At 48.8% G+C, this 19,793-nt stretch overlaps 1 protein-coding gene and 1 long non-coding RNA gene across 5 annotated transcripts; one reads left to right on the plus strand and one right to left on the minus strand.

Moving 5' to 3' along the window:
* Positions 1-510: 510 nt before the first annotated feature.
* Positions 511-8,587, minus strand: HOPX (HOP homeobox). Of its 4 annotated transcripts, none has more exons than XM_027721615.2 (3): positions 8,305-8,587; positions 3,583-3,758; positions 511-1,244 (listed from the first exon to the last, which is right to left on the minus strand). In XM_027721615.2, the coding sequence occupies exons 2-3, from the start codon at positions 3,724-3,726 to the stop codon at positions 1,167-1,169; spliced, it is 222 nt and encodes a 73-aa protein (XP_027577416.1). In that variant the 5' UTR covers positions 3,727-3,758; positions 8,305-8,587; the 3' UTR covers positions 511-1,166. The 4 variants fall into 4 exon arrangements, with proteins under 4 accessions (XP_027577416.1, XP_027577415.1, XP_027577414.1 ...); XM_027721614.2 differs by lacking the exon at positions 8,305-8,587 and adding an exon at positions 5,259-5,350; XM_027721613.2 differs by lacking the exon at positions 8,305-8,587 and adding an exon at positions 4,047-4,134.
* Positions 4,188-18,342, plus strand: LOC120322984. The gene is made up of 2 exons (XR_005563015.1): positions 4,188-4,471; positions 16,932-18,342. It is a non-coding gene; the product is annotated as an uncharacterized LOC120322984 (long non-coding RNA).
* The last annotated feature ends 1,451 nt before the right edge of the window (positions 18,343-19,793 follow it).

Genomic DNA, 19,793 nt, shown 5'->3' on the forward strand with positions numbered 1-19,793 from the left:
GACCACAAACCAGAAGGGGATTAATCAGAGGATCCATTAATCAATTCAGTAATCCACTAAGCAGAGGACTTTTGAACCCTCTTGAACAAGGTAAGGTCACTGGGAAATGGTGCTGGTTATTTTTAGACCATGTGTTGTCCTGTAGGAGGATGGATGAGTTTGGGTTTTGTGCAAGAGCCCCAGCACAACTGCATTCCTCAGGCCTGAGAATGGCCAAGAGGAGGCTGGAGTCTGCCCCCTACACCCCTCACCATGTGGGAGAACCCCAGCAGCACCAGCCCCTGCCACCTCAGGGCTGGTGTGCATGGTGCTGTATGGGCTGCTGTGCAGGGACCCATGGGCGTCCTAGAAGATGAGGTTGCCCATGTCTGTGGGCTGTCCCTGTGGCAAGAGGGAAAACCCACAGTGGCCACTGAGGCCATCTTGGAGAAATGTTGCCCTCCCAGTGGAAGGAGTCTGCCTCCTGCCATTAGGGCAGGGAACACAAGCAGGGACATAACACAGCTCCTCTCATCAAAAAACATTGTTTTTTTTTTATTATTACATTGGGGGGAAAAAAACCCCAACCTACTAGTTCCTTCTCTTTGTTGACCTTTAACAGAAAGGTAAAAAAGGCATTCAAGGAGGGCTTGGCTTGGTCTGATTATGGTGTAGGCACTTGGTTTGCCAGGATCCAGAGCTGACTCTGGCATCTTGAGCTAAACAAGGTCACCTGAACAACACATCTGGTTTCCCAGGTGCCCTGCTCTCTGGATTATCTCTACCTTAAAGCTAGTACACATATTTTGCCTCTGGGGATTGTAAGGAAAATGAATCTTTATTTCCTCCTTCTATATTTGAACATGTTTCATGGCAGCTTTTCTGCAAGCCTGGGACAAGAGCATGAGATTGCCTTGTCCTGTGCAGCTGGTGTTAATGGGTTGGAATCACTAGACAGGTTACCAGCCATTAAAAGCTGTATACACACACACATACATACATACATATATATATATATATATAATGTTCTTTTTTTTGGTTATGTACATGTTAAATAAAACTTATGTTAAATAGCAGAGTATTACTTTGTATCGCAAAACCTATTGCAACAGAAGAACCCCAGCAAAACCCACTCTGAAGAGCTTCATTATCATTTATAGGAGGCATGGAGATCAGAGCAACATCCTCTAGTCCCTGACAGACCCGCTTTCTGAGGGCAGCCCTTCAGACTTCCTCCACTCTGCCAGGCGCTGCTTGAACCATTTCTGGAGAGAAAGAACAGAGCAGGGGTTGAGTGCACTGGGCTGAGTGAACCCTCCAAATAATTTTGCTAAAGGTGCAGATGTGGTCAGCACATGGGACCAGGCAAGGGAAACTCATGGTACTGCTTCTTGTAGCAAGGCACTGTACTGTTCCCAGGCAGTACGGACAGTCGCTCCTGACCAAATGGTCTTGTTAAACTACATGTGCACCTCTTTCAAACTCATTTCTCTTGCTCACTTCAGACTTTGACAGCATGGCTGACTTCTTATTTTATTGCTGTGAGTCCAGGCTTTTCTTGCAAACAGAATAAGAGATTAGCTAAGGAGCTGGATGATGTCTGTTTAAATGATTGGAGCAGTGAGACAATCACTTTCAAAACTGACAGGAATCAAAAGCTGAACTGCTTCAGAAAGGATGAGAGGGACAGCACAGTGGCTCTCAACAAATTTAAGAACAAATAGATTTTAAAAGTTGTTTAAAATTATCTTAGTCTTCAAGCAATATGCATGTCTATGTTCTTCTTTAGTAACTTAGCATTTGTAAGCCAACTTCAAGAGCTGCTGATGCCATTTCAGCACAGCCACAATTTAAAATATTAGATAAAATGCATCTGGTTAAAGCCACACTACCTAAGAAGAAAAGTAAGAAAAGAGATATAACTCATGTGCCGGAAGCACAGCTCAGCCTTTTGTTTGGCAATGTGCCTGTGATTCCTTTTGTCGCAGCTCATCTTGTTGCTATATTTGTTCATGACTATTTTTGAAGCTATTATGGTCCATAATGATACAACCACAGTGCTCTGTACAAGTGTCTCTTGCACTCACACTGCCTTGGATCACATCCAGTCAGATGATCGACAGCCTAGCTTCCTCCCAAAAATGTCACTTTCTGTCCTAAACCATCATCTCCGGTTGACTCAGTACCTCTTTGCATCTCATTTTTACTGAATTTTTTATTAAAATGGCTGCTATTTCTAGCTGATAAAGCACTTCAGATGTCAGGAGCAATGGTTCTCTGTGTTATGCGCAGTGCAGGCACTTTGCAGCTCACCATCCCAATCTTGATCCTGTCCCTAATGTGACCTTCATCTCCAGATCTCTAGGAGCACCCTCGACTTGTGGAAAAGGAGGGCTATCAGGGAAGATTTTAAGATATGTGGGCATATCTTAAAACATATATGACCTGTTTTTACAATTTGCTTTAGGAAAAAAAAATGGAACGGTGCCATTTCTAAGGAGAAAAAGGTATTTTAGGGGTACTGCCTCCTTGCTGCCTCAAATAAGCAGTGATACCTGCCTGTCACCAAAGCACAGTAGAGGAGGGGTCCCCTTTTCTGCTCCAGCCAAGGACTATCAGTGCAATGGATGCTGTACCAGCATCCTTCCCTGGGACAGGCTAAATGCTAACACTGCTTACTTGCTCTTATATCCTTTTGGCTTTGCTGAGGGAAAGCCAGGCTTGGCAGCTCTCTGCAAACTGCTGCTAACTTTCCAGTGTGTTGGATTTCTTTTCTATACCCATCAATGCTGCTATGAGTCTAGTAGCTTATAAAACACCTGCATCAAAATGAGCTGCACCGCAATCTGAAGGAATTGGGAAGGAGCCGTTTGCTTCTGAAGCCTGTGGTAGCCTGCAGGTAGGCAGATGGAGCACAGGGCTTGCTGGAATTCCCAGACAGTGGCAACCTGTCCCTGTGAAGGGTTATTTGGAGGCCTCTGTGTCTCCTGGAAAGGCTCACAGACTTGCCTGACATCTGGGTTTGGGGACTCTGGGGTATCTAATTGCAGTGAGAGGGAGTGTGCCCAGCCTGAGCGTGTCCCGCAGCACATCCTGCAGGTGTTGCATCTATCCGGTATCTGTTTTTAAATGACTGTAGTTTCTTCAGACCATGAAGTCAGCAGTGGTTTGGGTAACCAAGACTATCAGAAATGGGTTGGAAGAACAGCATGCATGGATGGTATATTCGGGGCAGGAACATACGGGGTGCAGGGAGCATGTGGGTTACAGGGATGTGCTGTGTTGCAGTAGAGCTTTGTGGGTGCAGTGTGGGGCTAGGGGTGTGCTGGGGGTTACAGAGGTGCAGAGGAGATTGTGGGTGCAGCATGGGGTACAGTGAGCAATATGCACATGGGACACAGAGGAGTGCAGAGCACGTTGGGGGGAGCATGAGAGGTGTAGGGGCTGCTGTAGAAAGCCTGTGAGGGGACAGACAGATAGAGATGTCTAATGGAGAGACCAGGACAGGACAGGCAGCAGATGCGGGGAGAGTGTATGGGGCACAGAGGCATGCAGGGCATGCAGGGCTGGAGCCAGGGGAGGGGTGGGGGGGCATACACTCACCAGGGTCTGCTCCTCAGAGAGTCCAGTCTCAGCTGCGATGAGGCACAGCGTAGTGGGGTCAGGATGCTTGTTCACCTTGCAGAAGTTGTACTCCAGGATCTCCAGCTGCTCCTCAGTGGGAGTCACTGGCTTTTCCGTGGCCATCTTCTCCTGGGGCAGGGCTATGGGGCCAGGCACTGCAGAGAGGGGCCGGTGTCATTGCTCAAGCTGGAAGTGGTCAGTGGGGCCACACTTGCTGAGCCCCAGATTTGCCATCCCTGTCCCCACCAGCTCCCCCCTCCACAGTGGCCTCTGGCTGTGGCAGGGCACAACTCCCTTCCCAAAGACATGCCACAACTCCCTTCCCAAAGACATGCCACAGAGCTCAGCTGGGAGTGCCAACCCCTCAGCCTCCCAGCAACTCCTGCCTGCGTTTCCTTACTACGGCAACCGCACGCCAGCAGTGCCCAGCTGAGCTGTCTCACCATTCTTAGCTGGCAGGAAACTGCAGGCTGCTCAGCGCTCTCCTGGTGCTGTATTTATAGCCAGCGTGACTCCCATGGGGACGATTCCTGTTTACAGCCGTATTTAGGCCTGGGCGTCACTTAGGAGTGATGTCACAGCAATGGGAATGTTCAGGGGGGTAATTTAAAGACATTAGTTAAAAAACATTATTTATCCTCTGGATGAAGGGACAATATCTGGCATCCAGCCTAAGGGGTTGGGTTTTTTTTTTTTCCTTACTTTCCAGTGATCAGGAAAGTTTGTGCAAGGGAATCACAAAACAGAGAATGCAGAATCTTTTGGGAGCATGGTCTTTGACACAGCAATCATCCTATTTCCCCTTCTGATCACGTCCTGGTTCTCTTAGCAGCATGGCCAGACATCACACAAAGCTGGTGATGAGTGGGTGAGCTGCTTTGTTTTTACTAATATTTAATGTTATCATGCGTGGGCATAAACAGTTAGTCCTACTACTCCTGAGCATCACAGAACTATTTGTTTGGGTTTTGGTGTATAAGTGAAGGGTCAGTCCTCAGAGGACTGCACTCCATGCATATCTGTTGCCCAGGCACTCACTGCCTTTGGCTGTGGTCAGTGCTAGGTGTTCCCAGCAATGGCAGAAACAAGAAGCCCATATTGCCCTCCAGAGTAACATTTGTCCCACTTGTGCTTTGGATAAATCTCTGGAAGGCTTAGCCCAAAAGCACAAGTAAAACAAGTAAGTCCCACACATCTCTTCTGCTGGGCTTCAGGTTTGCTCCTGTGTGGCAGAGGGTCGAGCTTGCCAATTCAGTTAACTAAGACACAAGGCGTTGCCCCCACAAAGCATGCAGAAGTCCCTTGATGCTGAATCATTTTGGTGTTTTCGAAACCAGGCTGTGGGGTGTTGGTGGGGGAGGAGCTGGATGCAAAAATGTGGCCTTTCTTGATCTGTTCTCCTGCTGTCCAAGTTGCCTGGCCCATCTCTGTCAGGTGGGCTAGTTGGTATTGCTGGCTCTCCGGTGCTGCCAGGAGCCCTTGGCCCACCTTGAGACTCCTCTGGGCCATCCACTGCAGACTTGCCCTGCCTCCACACTGCAGTCCAGCTTCTCCTTTCCTTTGGCTCTGGGATGTAACCCAGGCACCTCCATCATGCTGCACCCATACTGAATAGCTTTAAACCCAAGCACTTTCTTGGCTGACTGATAACTTACCTGGGTACCCTGGGATACTGAATGCCCCAGGGCTTTCACTTGCTGACAGAACTGCTAGGATGGAGCTCAGCTTCAAAACTGTTTTGCAGCTTTCAAAGACCCAGCTCTGCTGTTCATGAGAGTCTGGAGAGATCCTCTTCTTTGAGCTTTACCTCATAAAGCAAAGGCCCTCCTGAACCTAGTCTGCAGAAGCTGCTTTGACTAACAAAAGAATCCTTTGGCATTTGAATAGGGGCTTATAAATAGACCAGGGCTGGTTGTGAAACAGCCCACTCTGCTTGAGTCACTCGATAAATACTGATTGTAACATAGCGGTTGCGAAAGGTTGCAGCACCTCTGAGTGTGATGGAGTGCTGGTAGACAGTATCATCCACTAGCCCTGGATGGACTGGTGAAAGCCCGGCTTTAACCCCAGGTACTGCAAGCCGAGCTGGCCTTGTCTACGGAGAGTTGCAGCTGCCTGGGCTTTCTTGGGGTCAGCTCAGTTCAGAGGCATCCAAATAGGAAGGGAGCAGCCAAAATTCAGTTCCTCAGGCATGTGAGGTAGCGGGGGTCTGCTGAATGCTGCTCACCTACTTGGGGCATTTGGAGACCTCTGGAAAAGATGAAGGGGGACAAGGAGGTCCCCTGGACTTCAGGTGCTGCTCTCCAGCACCATGGCTGCCAGGCTCTCCATGAGGTCAAAGTGCAGATGAGACCAAGCTTAAGCCACAAGTCCTGCCTCTCCTCCTTGATCAGCACTCTACTGAGCCACCTGCTTTTCTCCTAGAAAGCGCAGCCACCACAGGGCTCCTCATCACCTCTGGATCATAAATCCAGAGCTTGTACCACCAGCCTGTGGCTTGTGCCACCAGCAGCAACATGTCTTGGCGATTCATAAATCATTGTTTGCCGCCTGCTGCATTAATATACGTTAATGTGAATGCATTGATTTGCATAGGGAGCATGTGCCTCAACTTTCATGTTTCACCTGCACAGCTGTTTCTGTTTTTCTCCAAGTTCCTGAGGCATTTCCCCGTAAGACACAGTGTCTTCTACCTGCTGGCAGCCCAGGGTGCTCCAGCATGCATAATGTGATGCCCAGTGGCTTTTCCTTGTCTCCTCTCTAACCCTGCTCTGGAAGGACAACAGTTCCTACCTCTCAAGGCTGTGAGATGGCTTTCAGGAAAAGGCCAAAACCCTGGGGCTCCTGGAGGGCTCTACAGGTCTCCCCACATCACTCCACTAAGTCCTGGAGGCTTTCAGGAGCCATGTGGCCCCTGTGCAACACGCAGCATCCAGCATTTAGCACCTCTTGGGTGCTAAAAATTGGTGCATATGACACAACTTGAAGGCACCAGGAATGCCTAAATGCCCTGATTGGCCCTACCTGGACCACTTCTCACCTGCCTTCTATTTAAATGGAGGCTCGTTTAAGCCCAGGCCTGCAGCCTGGCCTTCAGGCTGCCTAGGACCTCTCCCCTGTACAGGAAAGGTACAAATGTCTTGCTTACGCTTCTTTAAGCCCGGCAGAAAGATGGAGACTCATAGCTGTTTGGCTCAGCTGCTGAAAATCACCGCTGCTTACTGCTTTTTTTTCCTCCCTAAAGTTTTGAAGGCATTGTAAAAAATGTTTTTTTCAGTGCAAAGGATGTTAACCATTTATTTGGCTTTCAGAAAGGCTGTGGGGCTGCAGTTGTCATTCAGCTCTGTGAACAGTCCCCTGAGAGCTGTGTGTCAGGGGTTTACTCACACAGGCAGAAATGACAATGCCAGATGCACTGTCACAGTGAAACCACCACAGCTTTGGTGACACCTGCTCTGTCCTAAGTCAAGCTAAAAACCCCTGGGGAATTCACACTTGGCTCTGACTATCTTGGTTTTAGGTGGAGCAGTGTAAGAGCAGAAGCTTGCAAGGGGTTCAATGGTTGCCTGTGCTGTGGGCGGCTCCAGCCAGCCTTGCTGTGTACATGACAGCACCTGGTGCTCTTAGTGTGGCTGACAGGGCATTGAAGTGGACCTCCAGAGCCATTTTGGAGTGAGCAGACAAAAGGTAATGGCCGATGGACACAAGTTGCAGCAAGAGAAAGTCTTACTAGGTAGATAGATAGATAGATATTGTACTACCCGTGTCCTGTGGTTGCATCCAGCTCCTCAGAAACACCCCGAGTTACTACCAGGACTCCTAGCTCTGGCCTGAAATAGGAGAGGACATCCCTCTGTCTCCCAACATGCTTGTTCAGCACTGCTAGTGCAGTCAGCATTTATTATCTGGCAGAAAGCTGCTGCTTTTCCAGAAAAGACATGATCTCTGCGCAGCTTTGGTTTTTTGAACAGTAGTCACAATAGCTGGCTGGCTGTGTAACTTTCTAACAATTTACTGCACCCAAAGCCCCTGGAAATCTCTCTGAGCAGTAGCTCCTGCCAAGGTGATGGGGCCCCCATAGCCCCTGTTTGGTTTCTTGTCCCCTTCCCCAGTGCTCCCAGTGTCAGGGCTGGGATGCAACTGGAGCATCTGCATCTGCTTTTAGCCTGCAGCTATTTCCTGCCGCTGCAGGGATCAAAATAGCAGTTCTCAATGCAAACAAGCCCTCTAACCCTGCCTTGCTCTGCTGCAGAGCCATGTCTTGTCCTGAGCTTTGCTTGGCCTCTTGCTGTGGGGTGGCTGTGGATAACATCAGCCAGCACGGTGCACAGGATAAGGTGGGACACAGGCTTTAAAAATAAACCGGACCCTGCCATAAATAAGGAAAAACCACCTGTCATGCATCCGGTAAACCACCCGTTGAGCCTTTTAGAAGATAATATCGGATGTGAACAAAGCAAACAGCACAGCAGCTGCTGCAGCAGAGGCAGGTCCCCGTGGTAGCTCCCGCCTGGGGTCTTTGCCTGCCTGTGCGCCCCTTGCCCTGCCCCGGGCATGAAGCTTTCTCACTCAGACCGGCTGGGTGCAGCTCCAACCTTCGCAGCACCAATACTCACAGGGCAGCTCCTCCCTTCATCACCCACCTCCCCATCCCCAACAGCAAATCCACTCCAGCACCCCTAGCTCAAAACATGTGCTTACCTGGAGCTGGCAGGGACCAGAAGTGTGTAAAACAAGAACCCCGCAGGTCCTTGGGTGACTGCTTAAGTATCTGCGTATGTGTGTGACAGGCGGGGACCTGAAAAACCTGCCGCAAATCACAGGAGCTCCCGGGATCCACAGCCACTCTCTGGGCTGGTAATTCAGGTTTGGCATCCACTCTCCTTGGCAGGGCTCAACGCATGGTTGTACGCGCTGCGGGGCTTTCGGACGGGTGTCACCGGCAGCCGTCGGGGCTCGTCCCGCCACTCTCCGGGCTGATGGACACCGTCCTACGGGCCCCGGGCGAAGGCTGCTGGGGCTGTTTCCTGCAGGGGTACAGGAAGGGTGAAGGCGGGGTGCGGCGGAAACTGCGCTGAGCTGTTCGTTCATCTGCACTCCCTGTCCTCCTCGGCCGGGATGGATCCCGCTCCCCTGCCGCGGGGAGCCCCGCTCCTGGCTTTGCTGATGGAGTACGGTGGCGCTCACTCCTTTGCAGGGCTGGCTTCTGATCTCACTTCAGAAGCCACTTGCAAATGATGTGTCTTCACTCAGTCTCTTGCAAATGATGTGTCCAGGTTTAACATTCCTGACTCTGCTGTCACTTTGGTCAGCCGTGTGATCCCGCCAGGTTGGGTGTAGGGGCAGGACTGGCCCTGGATCTGACCTGCTGCTGCAGCCCAAGTGCCCTCCAGAGGCATGGGACAGGAGCCTGGCTGGGAATGGGGAGGAGGGTAGAGCATCCTCTTCTGCCAAAGACCAATACTCTCCTCGGTTAAAGTGCCCCGGCGCCTGCAGTTCCCACTGGGGTGGTCTGGAAGCATTAGACAGCATCTTAAAAAGAGGCAGCTTGTCGGGTGGGGTGCAGTGGGGAGGGGCTGATTTTCTCTCAGCTTATAGACAGCTGGAAGAAGATGCTGGAAAATCAGAGAGGCTGGAGAAAGGGCTCATGAAAAATTGAGTATGAGTTGCAACGGCTGAGATTATCTGCCAGAGCAAAATGCAAACTGGCACAGGATGCAAAAAGCTGTGGAGCTGACTGGAGCCAGGGCCAGGGAGCCCTGCCCCTGGGGAGAAGTGGCTGGACAAACACAAGAAACCTGCCATATGTTTAGCAATGAGCCAAAACCATCCCAAAGAGATTTTTAATGTTGGGGAAAAGATGGGCCAAGACAAGGGGATTGCAAAGACATCTGTGCCGAAGGGCAGGCAGACCTGTGCCAATTTTCCTGGCAGGATGACATTTATGAAACGAGTGCTTTTGCTACAGGGATAGCTTCACTGCCTGATAAAGCAAGTGAAGAGAAGTCTTTTGGAGAAGACTTGATCCTGCATGCCCTGGGCAGGCACCTGGCCAAGGAATTACGTCCTGTTTATCACAGGTGTTAAGCAACAGGAACATAGTTAGCAATGGGTGCGGACAGGCAGGTTGGAAGATGTGTCCAACAGGATGGCTCCAGCAGCCATGGCTGGGGGACATCAGCGTGCATTCAAGGAGGCTGGAGCAGACCCCTGCAGCAGGAGTCAGCCCTGGATTTCAAACCCAGTGTGGGGAAAATCCAGGTAGAGGTCCTGAACTGCATACTGTCACGTGCTTGGGGGAGCTCCAGTGGATATTGCTACTTATCTGCCCCATGCCCATGCTCTGCTCTGGCATCTGCTCTTGGCTAACCTTGGAGACAGGATAGATGGGAAAATACTCTGCCTAGAAACATTTTCCTATGTTTGTATGCTGTCTTTTATTTTTTTCCATGCATGTGCCCCAAGCATTGCAAAATGTGAGTAACCTGGCCCACAGGAACAGGATGGGCTCCTCTCTTCCCTTGTTTATTACTGTCAACAGAAAGAAAGTCTTTAATGTGGAAAAACCCTTTTCCCTTAGCCTATGAACCCAGCCCAGATTTGCACTGAGAGCACTGGCAGTGACATGTTTCAGGCTGAGACACACCACTGAAATGTCTTCAGAGGTGCTGAGAGTCCTGAAGTGGTGACAGCGTGAAAGTCACATCATGAATCTACCCACATGTACCTGGCACATGCTAATGCTTTCCTGATCTTTTCTGAAATTTTTTAGGCCCCATTTCTCCTTCTGGGAGAGAGTCAAAGTACTGCTGGAGTTTATACCTCATCTGGTATGAAGTGATCCTGTCCCCAGAAGATGTCCCTTTGTCAGCGGAATTAGATTAAATAGAAACAAAATGCAGGATGCATCCAGGCCTATCACAGAGAATTTTTCCTGACAGGGGAAGAAGTACAGTTGTTGTGATGTGCATTTGACAGTCTTGCAAGATACTATGGCATTGCATGGAGGAGTTGACAGCTGCAGCCTGCATTCAGCACCCCACTCCTCTGGACCCCTCTTGCAGAGACTTGAATATCATCCATGTTGCTCCATGGCAACATGTTGGCTGCAGTCACTTTGGGGGGAGCATTGGACACACAGCTCATGGCTATCCGGGCCCAAATGTTGTCCCCCTAAAGCTGTATGGAGACAGAATGGAAAAAAGATGAAGAGTAGAGGGGGGAAGCAACTCGTCAGGCCATCAGGATAGAATGGGATATAATTTAGCTTTTCTGACTTGTTCATATTGCCTCCTTTTCATGCATCTGTCTCTCTTGAATTTTGCCATGTTTTCTTTCCTCAAAATGAGGCTTAGTACCAGCACCTCTTGTCTGGGCATTAAACAGAGATTTCTTTCTTTTTCTAATTGTGTAAATTAAAAAATGTCCGCTTTCCAGAGACTCCACCCCAACCCAACTGTCAGATAGAGAGCAAAACCTTCCTTTCTTCCTCTGAGCATACCCATGCAAAGGAGAACCTCAAAAGCCATCTTCTGTTTTGTTTTTCAGTGTTTTTTTTCCTGGTGTGCTGGGGTTTTCTGGCTACTAATCCAAAAAATGTGGCTGGAAACAAGGCTTTACTGAATTTTTTGGCTTCCATTCAGTCAGAGAAGAGTTTCCTAACCAGCCAGTACTCACTTACAGGACAACTCTTGCAGTAAATCAGATGAGATTTCTACCTGCATACGCCGCTTGCCCCAGAACAGCGTAAGAAATCAGTCGCTCTTCAGGGTGCAGCTAACAATTGCCTTTGATATCCCAAAACACGAGAACCTGACTGAATCATTGATCTTTTGATCAGTTTTTCCCTAGGAGAGCAGCAACACTAGCTGCAGCCAGAGAGTCAGCAGCATGCAGTGCTCACTCAGACCATGCCCCGGGCAGGGAGAAGAGGAGGTGGGCACAGGTGGCCCCTTGCTGGTGGAGCCGGGCTGCCTGCTGCCCACCCGGCTTCAGCAACTGCCTCTCCTGCACTCTTCTTCGTGCATTTTCCTTTTTTTTTTTAGTGGGCAGGGCTCAGCCTGTCTCTCCTCAGCATTAGAACAGATCCAGGCCAGACAGATACTAATCAGATGTGACTTCCAGTAAGATCCCTGCCTTTACTTTGTGGGATACAGTCGTGTGGATGGAAACTGCAATGTTTTATTATTCCTCCAGTTGTTCCAATACTTCTCAGAGAACAGTGTCATCTCATTGGTATTTCCATGTGCAGTCTCTGCCTGGGGTACAGTCTTTCTTCCTACTCTCCCTTTTACTAACCAGATTGTTTTGAAGTGACTAAACCAGGAGCTGATACATGCAGTTCCTTGCCAGGAGGATTTTCAACAGCACTGCCATTGCTTGTGGGCAGAGCGTGCCCCAGCACGCAGAGGCAGCCGGCAGGGCATCCCACATGTGAGCCACCTGACATGCCTAGCCCAGGGAAACATGGGCTCCAGTGTGGCAGTGAATCTGATGAGAAACTTGTTTAAACATGTTTTAAAATGGCTCTTTGTGGTCCCTTTGCAAACACGTGTTTCTTCTTCCCAATAGAGAGGCAGGGAGGAGGGCAGAGTAGACATGCAGAACTGCTTTCTACCCTGGAAGTGCCAGAGGTATGCGAAGGGGAGCGAGTGCCCTTCCACAGATTTGGATGGCCATGCGTTTTCGAGGGAGCAAGTCAGGGAGGCAACTCATGAGTTGAGATAAGAACAGTTTAATACTCGAAACAAAGTAAAATATAATAATGATATTAAAATATAACTGTGACTAATCAATAAATAGTAATAACGATAAAAATAATAATGAAAAAAACACAAACAAAAAAAATAAGTGATGCACAATACTATTGCTCACCACATGTTAACCAATTCTGAAATCAGTGTTCTGAAATCTGTTCTGTTCTGAATCTCTAGGCTGAAGCTGCCTGGTTTTGGAAGTCCCGACTGAAATATTTCAGTCAAATACTTCAAGGTCAAAGGAGGGACTTCATCCTTCCCCAGAGCAGGGATGAGCTCTCCCCAAACACTTGCCTGCCACCAACACGGCCTTCTCAGTTGTAAGCAGGCATGCTATCCTGAAGGCTTGCTTCGAGGCTCCTAGTGGGTTGAACACAGTTGCTGACAATCCCCTGGCTGTCATGGAGCCCAGCCACTTTCCTCAGCCTTCACCCTGAGGGACAAGGATCATCTTTTCCCCTGTGCTGTCCCATGCCAGGCAGCCCATGGGTGCTGTGAGGGGCAGGCAGGGAGTCCCTGGCTGCAGGGGGTGCCTGGCCGTTGCACCCACCTTGCAGCAGCAGTGCCGTGCAGCCAGCCCTGTGCTTTCCGTCGGAGCAGTTTGGGTGGGTGGGAGAGGGCCTTGGTCGGTGCCTACTGAGAGGTGACCCTGGTGCCACCAGCTGCTGGGGCATTGCCACAGGTGATGAACAGGATGAGTCATCTCCATGTGACACACACCACAGCTCCTGTGGCACCTGTGGTACCCCATGGCAGTGGCAGGTGACCAGGATGACTTGCAGAGTGACAGTGAATAGGGATGGGATGTAATGGAGACTGGCCCTCTGCTCCAGCTGCTTTGTTGGGTGTCAGGGAGTGGCTTCAGGAGCCCTATGCAATAAACTTTAAAAATGTTTTCCCCTTTAAGAGCCTGGTTGCTAAAGAGGGTTCCTGGGAAGCTAGCACTGACAAAGTGTCACAGCTACCTGGGTGCCAGCTGCCAACAGTCTTCTCTGCACAGCTGGCCATGGGGATGGTGGGTGAACACAACAGAGGCACTTACAGCTGGCTTCCTCATTGCTCTGACAGCCTCATCACCCCAGGGAATGGGTCACCCACCGTGGGACATCCCCTGCTCCTGGGAGTTCCCTTCTGCTCCATCTTTGGGGGCTGGGGCACTCCGCTGTCAGAGTGTTGGTGTGTGTCTAGTGTGTTTGGCAGGGAGGCTCCAGGATGGAGGAGGATGCTCCTTACCATCTCTCAAGATACAGTGACTGGGCTGGTGGTTGGCAATGCTTTCCAGGGAGCAGAATGCAGTGCAGTGTTGCACAGACCAGCAGCTGGAGAGTGCTCAACCCATGGGAGAGTCCAGCAGGCTGAAACAAGCACAAACATCCTAACAAACTTGAGCTAACAAAGCCGTGCCTGTGCCGCTGCTTAAGGAAGTCCCATTCTTGTTGCAGCATGTGTTTTTGCTCCTTGTCCTGCTGGAGGGAAGTGGTTTGGGGGATACCAGAGACTGAAGGTGCCAGTTCCCATCAGCAGTGAGATCAGGTTCTGGAGGCTTACTGCCAAGCTGAGGCTGTTTGAGGGAGGAGGCCTTTTGGCACTGGTGGGAGATTGCTTTTATGTTGCTCCGAGTGTCTATGTGCCCATCTCTTGACTGGCTGGTACTACATACAACCAGTGTATCTGGCTTCTCTGGGTGGGTTTTTCTCCTTTCTTCAAAGATTGTTTCTCATCTTAGGCCTAGTCCTAGCTAGGCCTGAGATCTTCTTCAGAGAGGGTTTTATGTAGGGCTATGTCTCCTGTTTCTTAAGCCTATGGCCTGGCCACAGGAATCCCTGCTTAGTGGGGTGGGCACAGTGGGGCTGAGCTGAGAGAACCCACTGGAAAGCTATGTCCTGAACACCATGCTGTTCCTGCTGTCCAGAACTGGCCTGTCTGCATGGCAAGGGAACACTGGACCAGATTGTCAGGGGTTTCCTGCTTCCCTTGAAATACACTTCACTTGGCAGATATTCTTTTAGCAAGATACTAAAGATTCTAGCCTCTGCTGCCCGTTCAGCTGTTGTACACATAGACATGGATTTGCTGGCATGTGAGGCTGGGCTGGCTTTAAAGTAGGTGTCTGTAAAGGTAGTCTTGAGTTTTCATGCCTTGATTGCTCCCAACTTGATTTCTCTTCCTCCCTCACCCTCCATTGTTGGATTGTGGCACTAGGAAACCTCTGCCAAGAGCAAAGGAGGGACAAACTTGCAACAGCCAGGGTGACAGGATTTGTCCAGGGCATCTTACTTCTGTGCTGCAGCATCCTCTCTGTGCTAGATCTCTGCACAGCTTCAAAAGAAACAGTTCATGGCAGTGCTGCAGGGCACTTCCATCTACTCTGAACCTTCTCTGGCCTAGGAGAAAGCAGAGTTAAAGGAGTTCTCTCTGGCTAAAAATGCCACTTCACTGACCCTCAGTTAGCAGCCTGGAAGGATCATGAATTCTGGAAGAGAAGGAGCAAGTGGCTAGAAGGGGCTGAAGTGTTCCAGCATCAGCAATCCTGGATCGTATCTGCTTGTCCTTAACTTGTCACTTCATTCTCTCTTCCTCAGTGCCAGCAAAGAAGGTCACTGCAACTCACAGAATCACAGAATCTGCTGAGTTAGAAGGGACCCACAAGGATCATTGAGTCCAACTCTTAGCCCGGCACAGGACCATCCCCAGGAGTCACACCATGTGTCCTACAGTATCATCCAAACGCTTCTTGAGCTCTGTCAGGCTTGGTGCTGTGACTACTTCCCTGAGGCACCTGTTCCAGCACCCAAACACCCTCTAGGTGAAGAATCTTTTTCTAATATCCAACCTAAATCTCCCCTGACACAACTTCAGGCCATTCCTTCGGGTTTTGTCACTTGTCACCACGGACAAAAGATCAGTGTCTGCCCCCACTCTTCTCCTCACTAGGAACGTTTAGATTGCAATGAGATCTCCCTCAGTCTCCTCTCCTCCAGGCTGAACAGACCAAGAGCCCTCAACTACTCCTCATACGGCTTCCCCTCAAGGCCCTTCACCATCTTTGTTGCCCTCCTTTGGATGCTCTCTAAGAGCTTAATATCTGTCATGGTGCCCAAAACTGCACACAATATTCAAGGTGAGGCCGCTCCAGTGCAGAGCAGAGCAGGACAATCTCCTCCCTCAACAAGCTGGTGATGACAACAAGCCTGATGCCCCCCAGGACATGGTTGGCCCTCCTGGCTGCCAGGGCACTGCTGACTCATATTCAACTTGCCGTCGATCAGGACCCCCAGGTCCCTTTCCACGGCACTGCTTTCCAGCATCTCATTCCCCTGTCTGTTTGTACATCCAGGGTTGCCCCATCCCGGGTGTAGTATCTGACACTTCCTCTTGTTGAACTTCATATGGTTGGTGATTGCCCACCTCTTTTAATTTGTCGAGGTTTCTCTGTAGGGCCTCCCTGTCTTCAAGGGAGTCAACAGCTCCTCCCAATTTTGTGTCAGCTGCAAATTTGCTTAGTATCCTTTCCAGTCCTGTGTCCAAGTCATTTATGAAGATGTTGAAGAGCACAGGGGCTAAGATGGAGCCCCGTGAAACCCCACTAGTGACAGGTCACCAGTCTGAGATTACACCATTCAGTATTACCCTTAGTGCTCGAACCATGAGCCAATTGTTCACCCACCACACGATGTGTGCTGGACATTTTGTCCAGAAGGATCCTGTGTGTATTTCACCCTGGTGTAGAGCTCAAGAGTGAACTCTGGAGCTTGGCTGCATTTATCCTAGTATTCACAGCAACATGCTTCTCAACCCTCTTGGGACTCAGAAATTGTTTGCACAGCTAGAGAGCAAACCTGCACACCTGAGGAAGAGTTGTGCCGCATCATTATTTCCTATGATGGCCAGGGTCCTCCCAGGAGAACTTGTCCAATTGAATATTGCTGATCATTTTCTGTGTTGTAGTTTAACAACTAAGTTCATGAAGCCGCTTGCTTACTCCCCCCACCCCTGCTAGGATGGGGAGGAGAATTGCAAAAAAGTTGGAAACTCCTGGGTTGAGATAAGAACAGTTTAATAATTGAAACAAAGTAAAACATAATAATTATAATAAAATATAACAATGCAACTAATAAATCAATAGTAATAATAATAATTGTAATGAAAGAAACCCAAACAAGAAGGACAAGTGATACACAGTACAATTGCTCACCGCATGTTGATGCCCATCCCATTCCCCACCAGCCCCCCTCCATCCTTTCTGCCAAGTACTCCATTTATATACTAAGCACGAAACTCTATGGTATGGAATAGCGCTTTGGCCAGTTCAGGTCAGCTGTCCTGACCAAGCTCCCTCCCAGCTCCCTGTGCACCTGCTTGCTGGCAGAGCATGAGAAACTGAGAAGTTCTTGGCTTAGGGTAAGCACTACTGAGCATCAACTAAAACATCTGTCAGTTTGTCATCAACATTATTCTCATACTGAATCCAAAACACATCATTGTGCCAGTTACTAAGAACAAAATGAACTCCAGGATATCCTGATATGCAGTTCTGATATGTGTGGCTGATAAATATATCTCTTTTTTCAGGGATGACTACAGGACCTTCCAAGTCACAAAGTGAAACCCAAAGATTCGTGGTCTGTCTATATTAGTCTGCTGAGGCCTGGATGAACTCTCTGAAGATATGCCTCCCCATATTCCACATTGAACAGCTTTGGACGTTGGAGCTGAACTCTTCACCTGCCAAGGGGCGATTGCTGTCATCGTTCCTCCTGTATGAAAGCCAAAAGGAAGCTCCCTTTTGATTGATCCAGGCCTTACATCCCTTGAAGAGAAGATAAGGACACAGAAGAATGCTTCACCACTGGGGTCACTGCTGAGCTTTATAACCAGGCCATAAATTGACCACCTACTCTCTCTGCTCTGCAGGCTCTCCCTGGTCACTGAGAGCTCATCACCCACAGCCTTGACAACGCACTGACACTTTCCTGCATGGTCCCAGACACTGCCCAGTCTGGCAGCAGTGTCACCTCTTGGCATTAACTCTCACGGGAAGAGGAAGAAGCAGGGAAGTATTTGTTAGCCCCAAACCAGCAGCTGACTGTAACTGCTCTGCCAGATGCAGACCTTAGGAAAAGTTTTTTCTGTGCATGCCCCCTCATCATAAACCATCTCCTCTTGCTACTGAGGTCTCGTTTGCTGAAAAAGATAAGAAGAGGTGTGTATTGAAGCACAGCTCAAATTCCAGAAGTAATTTGTCGAAGCTCCTGGGTTTTACATACAGGCAGGACAGAAAACTGGCAACTTCAGATGAAGCAATAGAGTCTCAGAGTGACTTCACTTCTACAGGTGCAACTACTTTATAGGGACTGAATGTTACAATAATCCAGTATGCTAAAGAAACAGGATGGGTACAAGGAGCTCATGTGTGTCTGCTCATTACTGAGCTGAGAGTTTTATCCCTTCTCTGTGTGATGTGTAATTGCTGAGTTAGACCACTGGCTCTGCAATGGGGTGTCAGCTTGGATGGGTTACCTATTCCTTGCAGCCTATTTTGTATGTACATGCTGCTTTCAGCCTGGCTACCCAACCCCCTGGCCATGTCCCATGTTACTGACTGCCAGAATGGATCAGGACTCCGAGTACATCTAAGGGCTGTCACGGGCTCAGTGGCATTCCCACAGCTCAGCTGGGTCACTAGAAATGCCATTGTGCCAGATCATGGCAAATATGGAGAAAATAAAATACACAAAGGGCCAGATCTGCTCTCTGTGCCCAGCATCCTGTTGCTCTGGAAATCTTGGTGACCTGGGAGTAGGAACACACAAGTGACTATGTACTCTGCCTGGAGAGACCTGGTGTGAGCTAGGAACTGCTCACAATATGCTGGTTTCTGTCAGATGTTGTTCAGCCCTGCCATTTCTGAAGACCTGGAGACATTCTTGAGTCTCTGAGAGTGCACTATCTGTTCTGAATAAAGTAATCTTACTAATCCCTACTGGCTGACTGTTGACCCTAAGCACATATTTTGTGAATTTTGCACTCGAGAAACTTAAACGCAAGAGATGGGAAATTAAGCAGAAGGTTCAGAGGCATTTTTCTGCTGTGTATGTACACACAGCACTCTGGATAACTTAGGTGCTTTCTCATAGTCAGACCTGTTGGGGTGAGACACCCAGCTTTGGGCAGTGCAGTTACTGTTTGCAAATGCACTAACCTCTTGCTATTACAAACAAGTGAAGTGGAAATGACCTCTCAAAGTCTCTAGTCCAACCTCCTGCTCCAAGCAGGGCCTTCTAGATCACGTTGATTAGGACTGTAAGCAGCAGAATTGTGAACATCTCGAAGAGTGTTGGATCTAGAATTTCCATGAGTCCCTGTTCTAGTATTCCTCATGGGAAACATATTTTTGCTAGTATTTAATCAAATTTTTGCATGTATACAAGATCCCCATTCTAGCACACTATTACTTATGTATGGGTTTTTTGCTTACTGGTGCATGGCAGAGTCTGAAGACAATGTTTATCAGGGGACAATAAATGCTTCTTTCCCTCCTCATGTGCCCAAACACTTGGTTTTCATTCCAGAGTTAAAAATCTCCTTTTCCTTTTCTGATTACTTTTTAAAAGGGTATCCTTCTTCCTCTGTGTAGGAGTGGAAGAAGTCCCCAAAATATGCAGGTTTTTCCTCTCTTTGGGCTCAATCACATAGTAAGAGATGCTCTTAGGAATTTACAAACACTTATGCCCAGAGTTTAGGAAACCTTTACCTTGGCTGATCCATGCAGATGACTTGCTTACTGCCTTCTCCTATTTGACTCTGACATGAATAATATCTAGCTCTCAACTGACACCCAAATATATAGTCAAGTTTTAAACTTTGATTATGGTTGCAAAACCCTACATTCTGCTGGAGAAATTAACTGCTCATGGCATGGATGGGTGCACTGTTTGACATGTTAAAAACTGGCTGGAGGGCAGGGCCCAGAGTGTGGTGGTCAACGGCGCTACATCCAGTTGTGGTCGATCACTAGTGGGGTTTCCCAAGGCTGAGTGTTGAGGCCAGTCCTGTTTAATATCTTTATCAATGACCTGGACAAGGCGATCAAGTGCACCCTCAGTGCAGGGGGCAAATTGATAGTCAGAGACAGTACCAGGGACACAACCTGTATTTTGTTTGATTGTCAGGATTTACATTTAGGAACATAGCTTAGTGGGACTTAGTGGGCAGTGTTAGGTTTATGGTTGATGATCTTAAAGCTCTTTTCCAACCTAAATGATTCTATGAGTCTTAGTAGATGAACTTAATCACTGATGTAACATCTCATTCACAAATATTCCAATACACTTTGTGCATTCTAGCTGTATTTATGTCTCCTAGCATAAGCTCAGGGAAGGCAGAAAAAGTGTGGGGCAAGCATATCCATATATTTACAGAACATCACCTAAA

This window comes from Pipra filicauda, unplaced genomic scaffold (genome assembly GCF_003945595.2).
Source record: "Pipra filicauda isolate LSUMZ 115617 unplaced genomic scaffold, ASM394559v2 scaffold17_size4572894_pilon, whole genome shotgun sequence".
Taxonomy (NCBI): Eukaryota; Metazoa; Chordata; class Aves; order Passeriformes; family Pipridae; genus Pipra; species Pipra filicauda.

Coding starts and splice junctions, on each gene's coding strand:
- HOPX (XM_027721612.2), bottom strand. CDS start 4,049: ATGGTGAGACAGCTCAGCTGGGCACTGCTGGCGTGCGGTTGCCGTA. Junction 3,759..4,003: donor GCTGGCGTGCGGTTGCCGTA/GTAAGGAAACGC, acceptor CCCTCTCTGCAG/TGCCTGGCCCCATAGCCCTG. Junction 1,245..3,582: donor TCTCTGAGGAGCAGACCCTG/GTGAGTGTATGC, acceptor CTTTCTCTCCAG/AAATGGTTCAAGCAGCGCCT.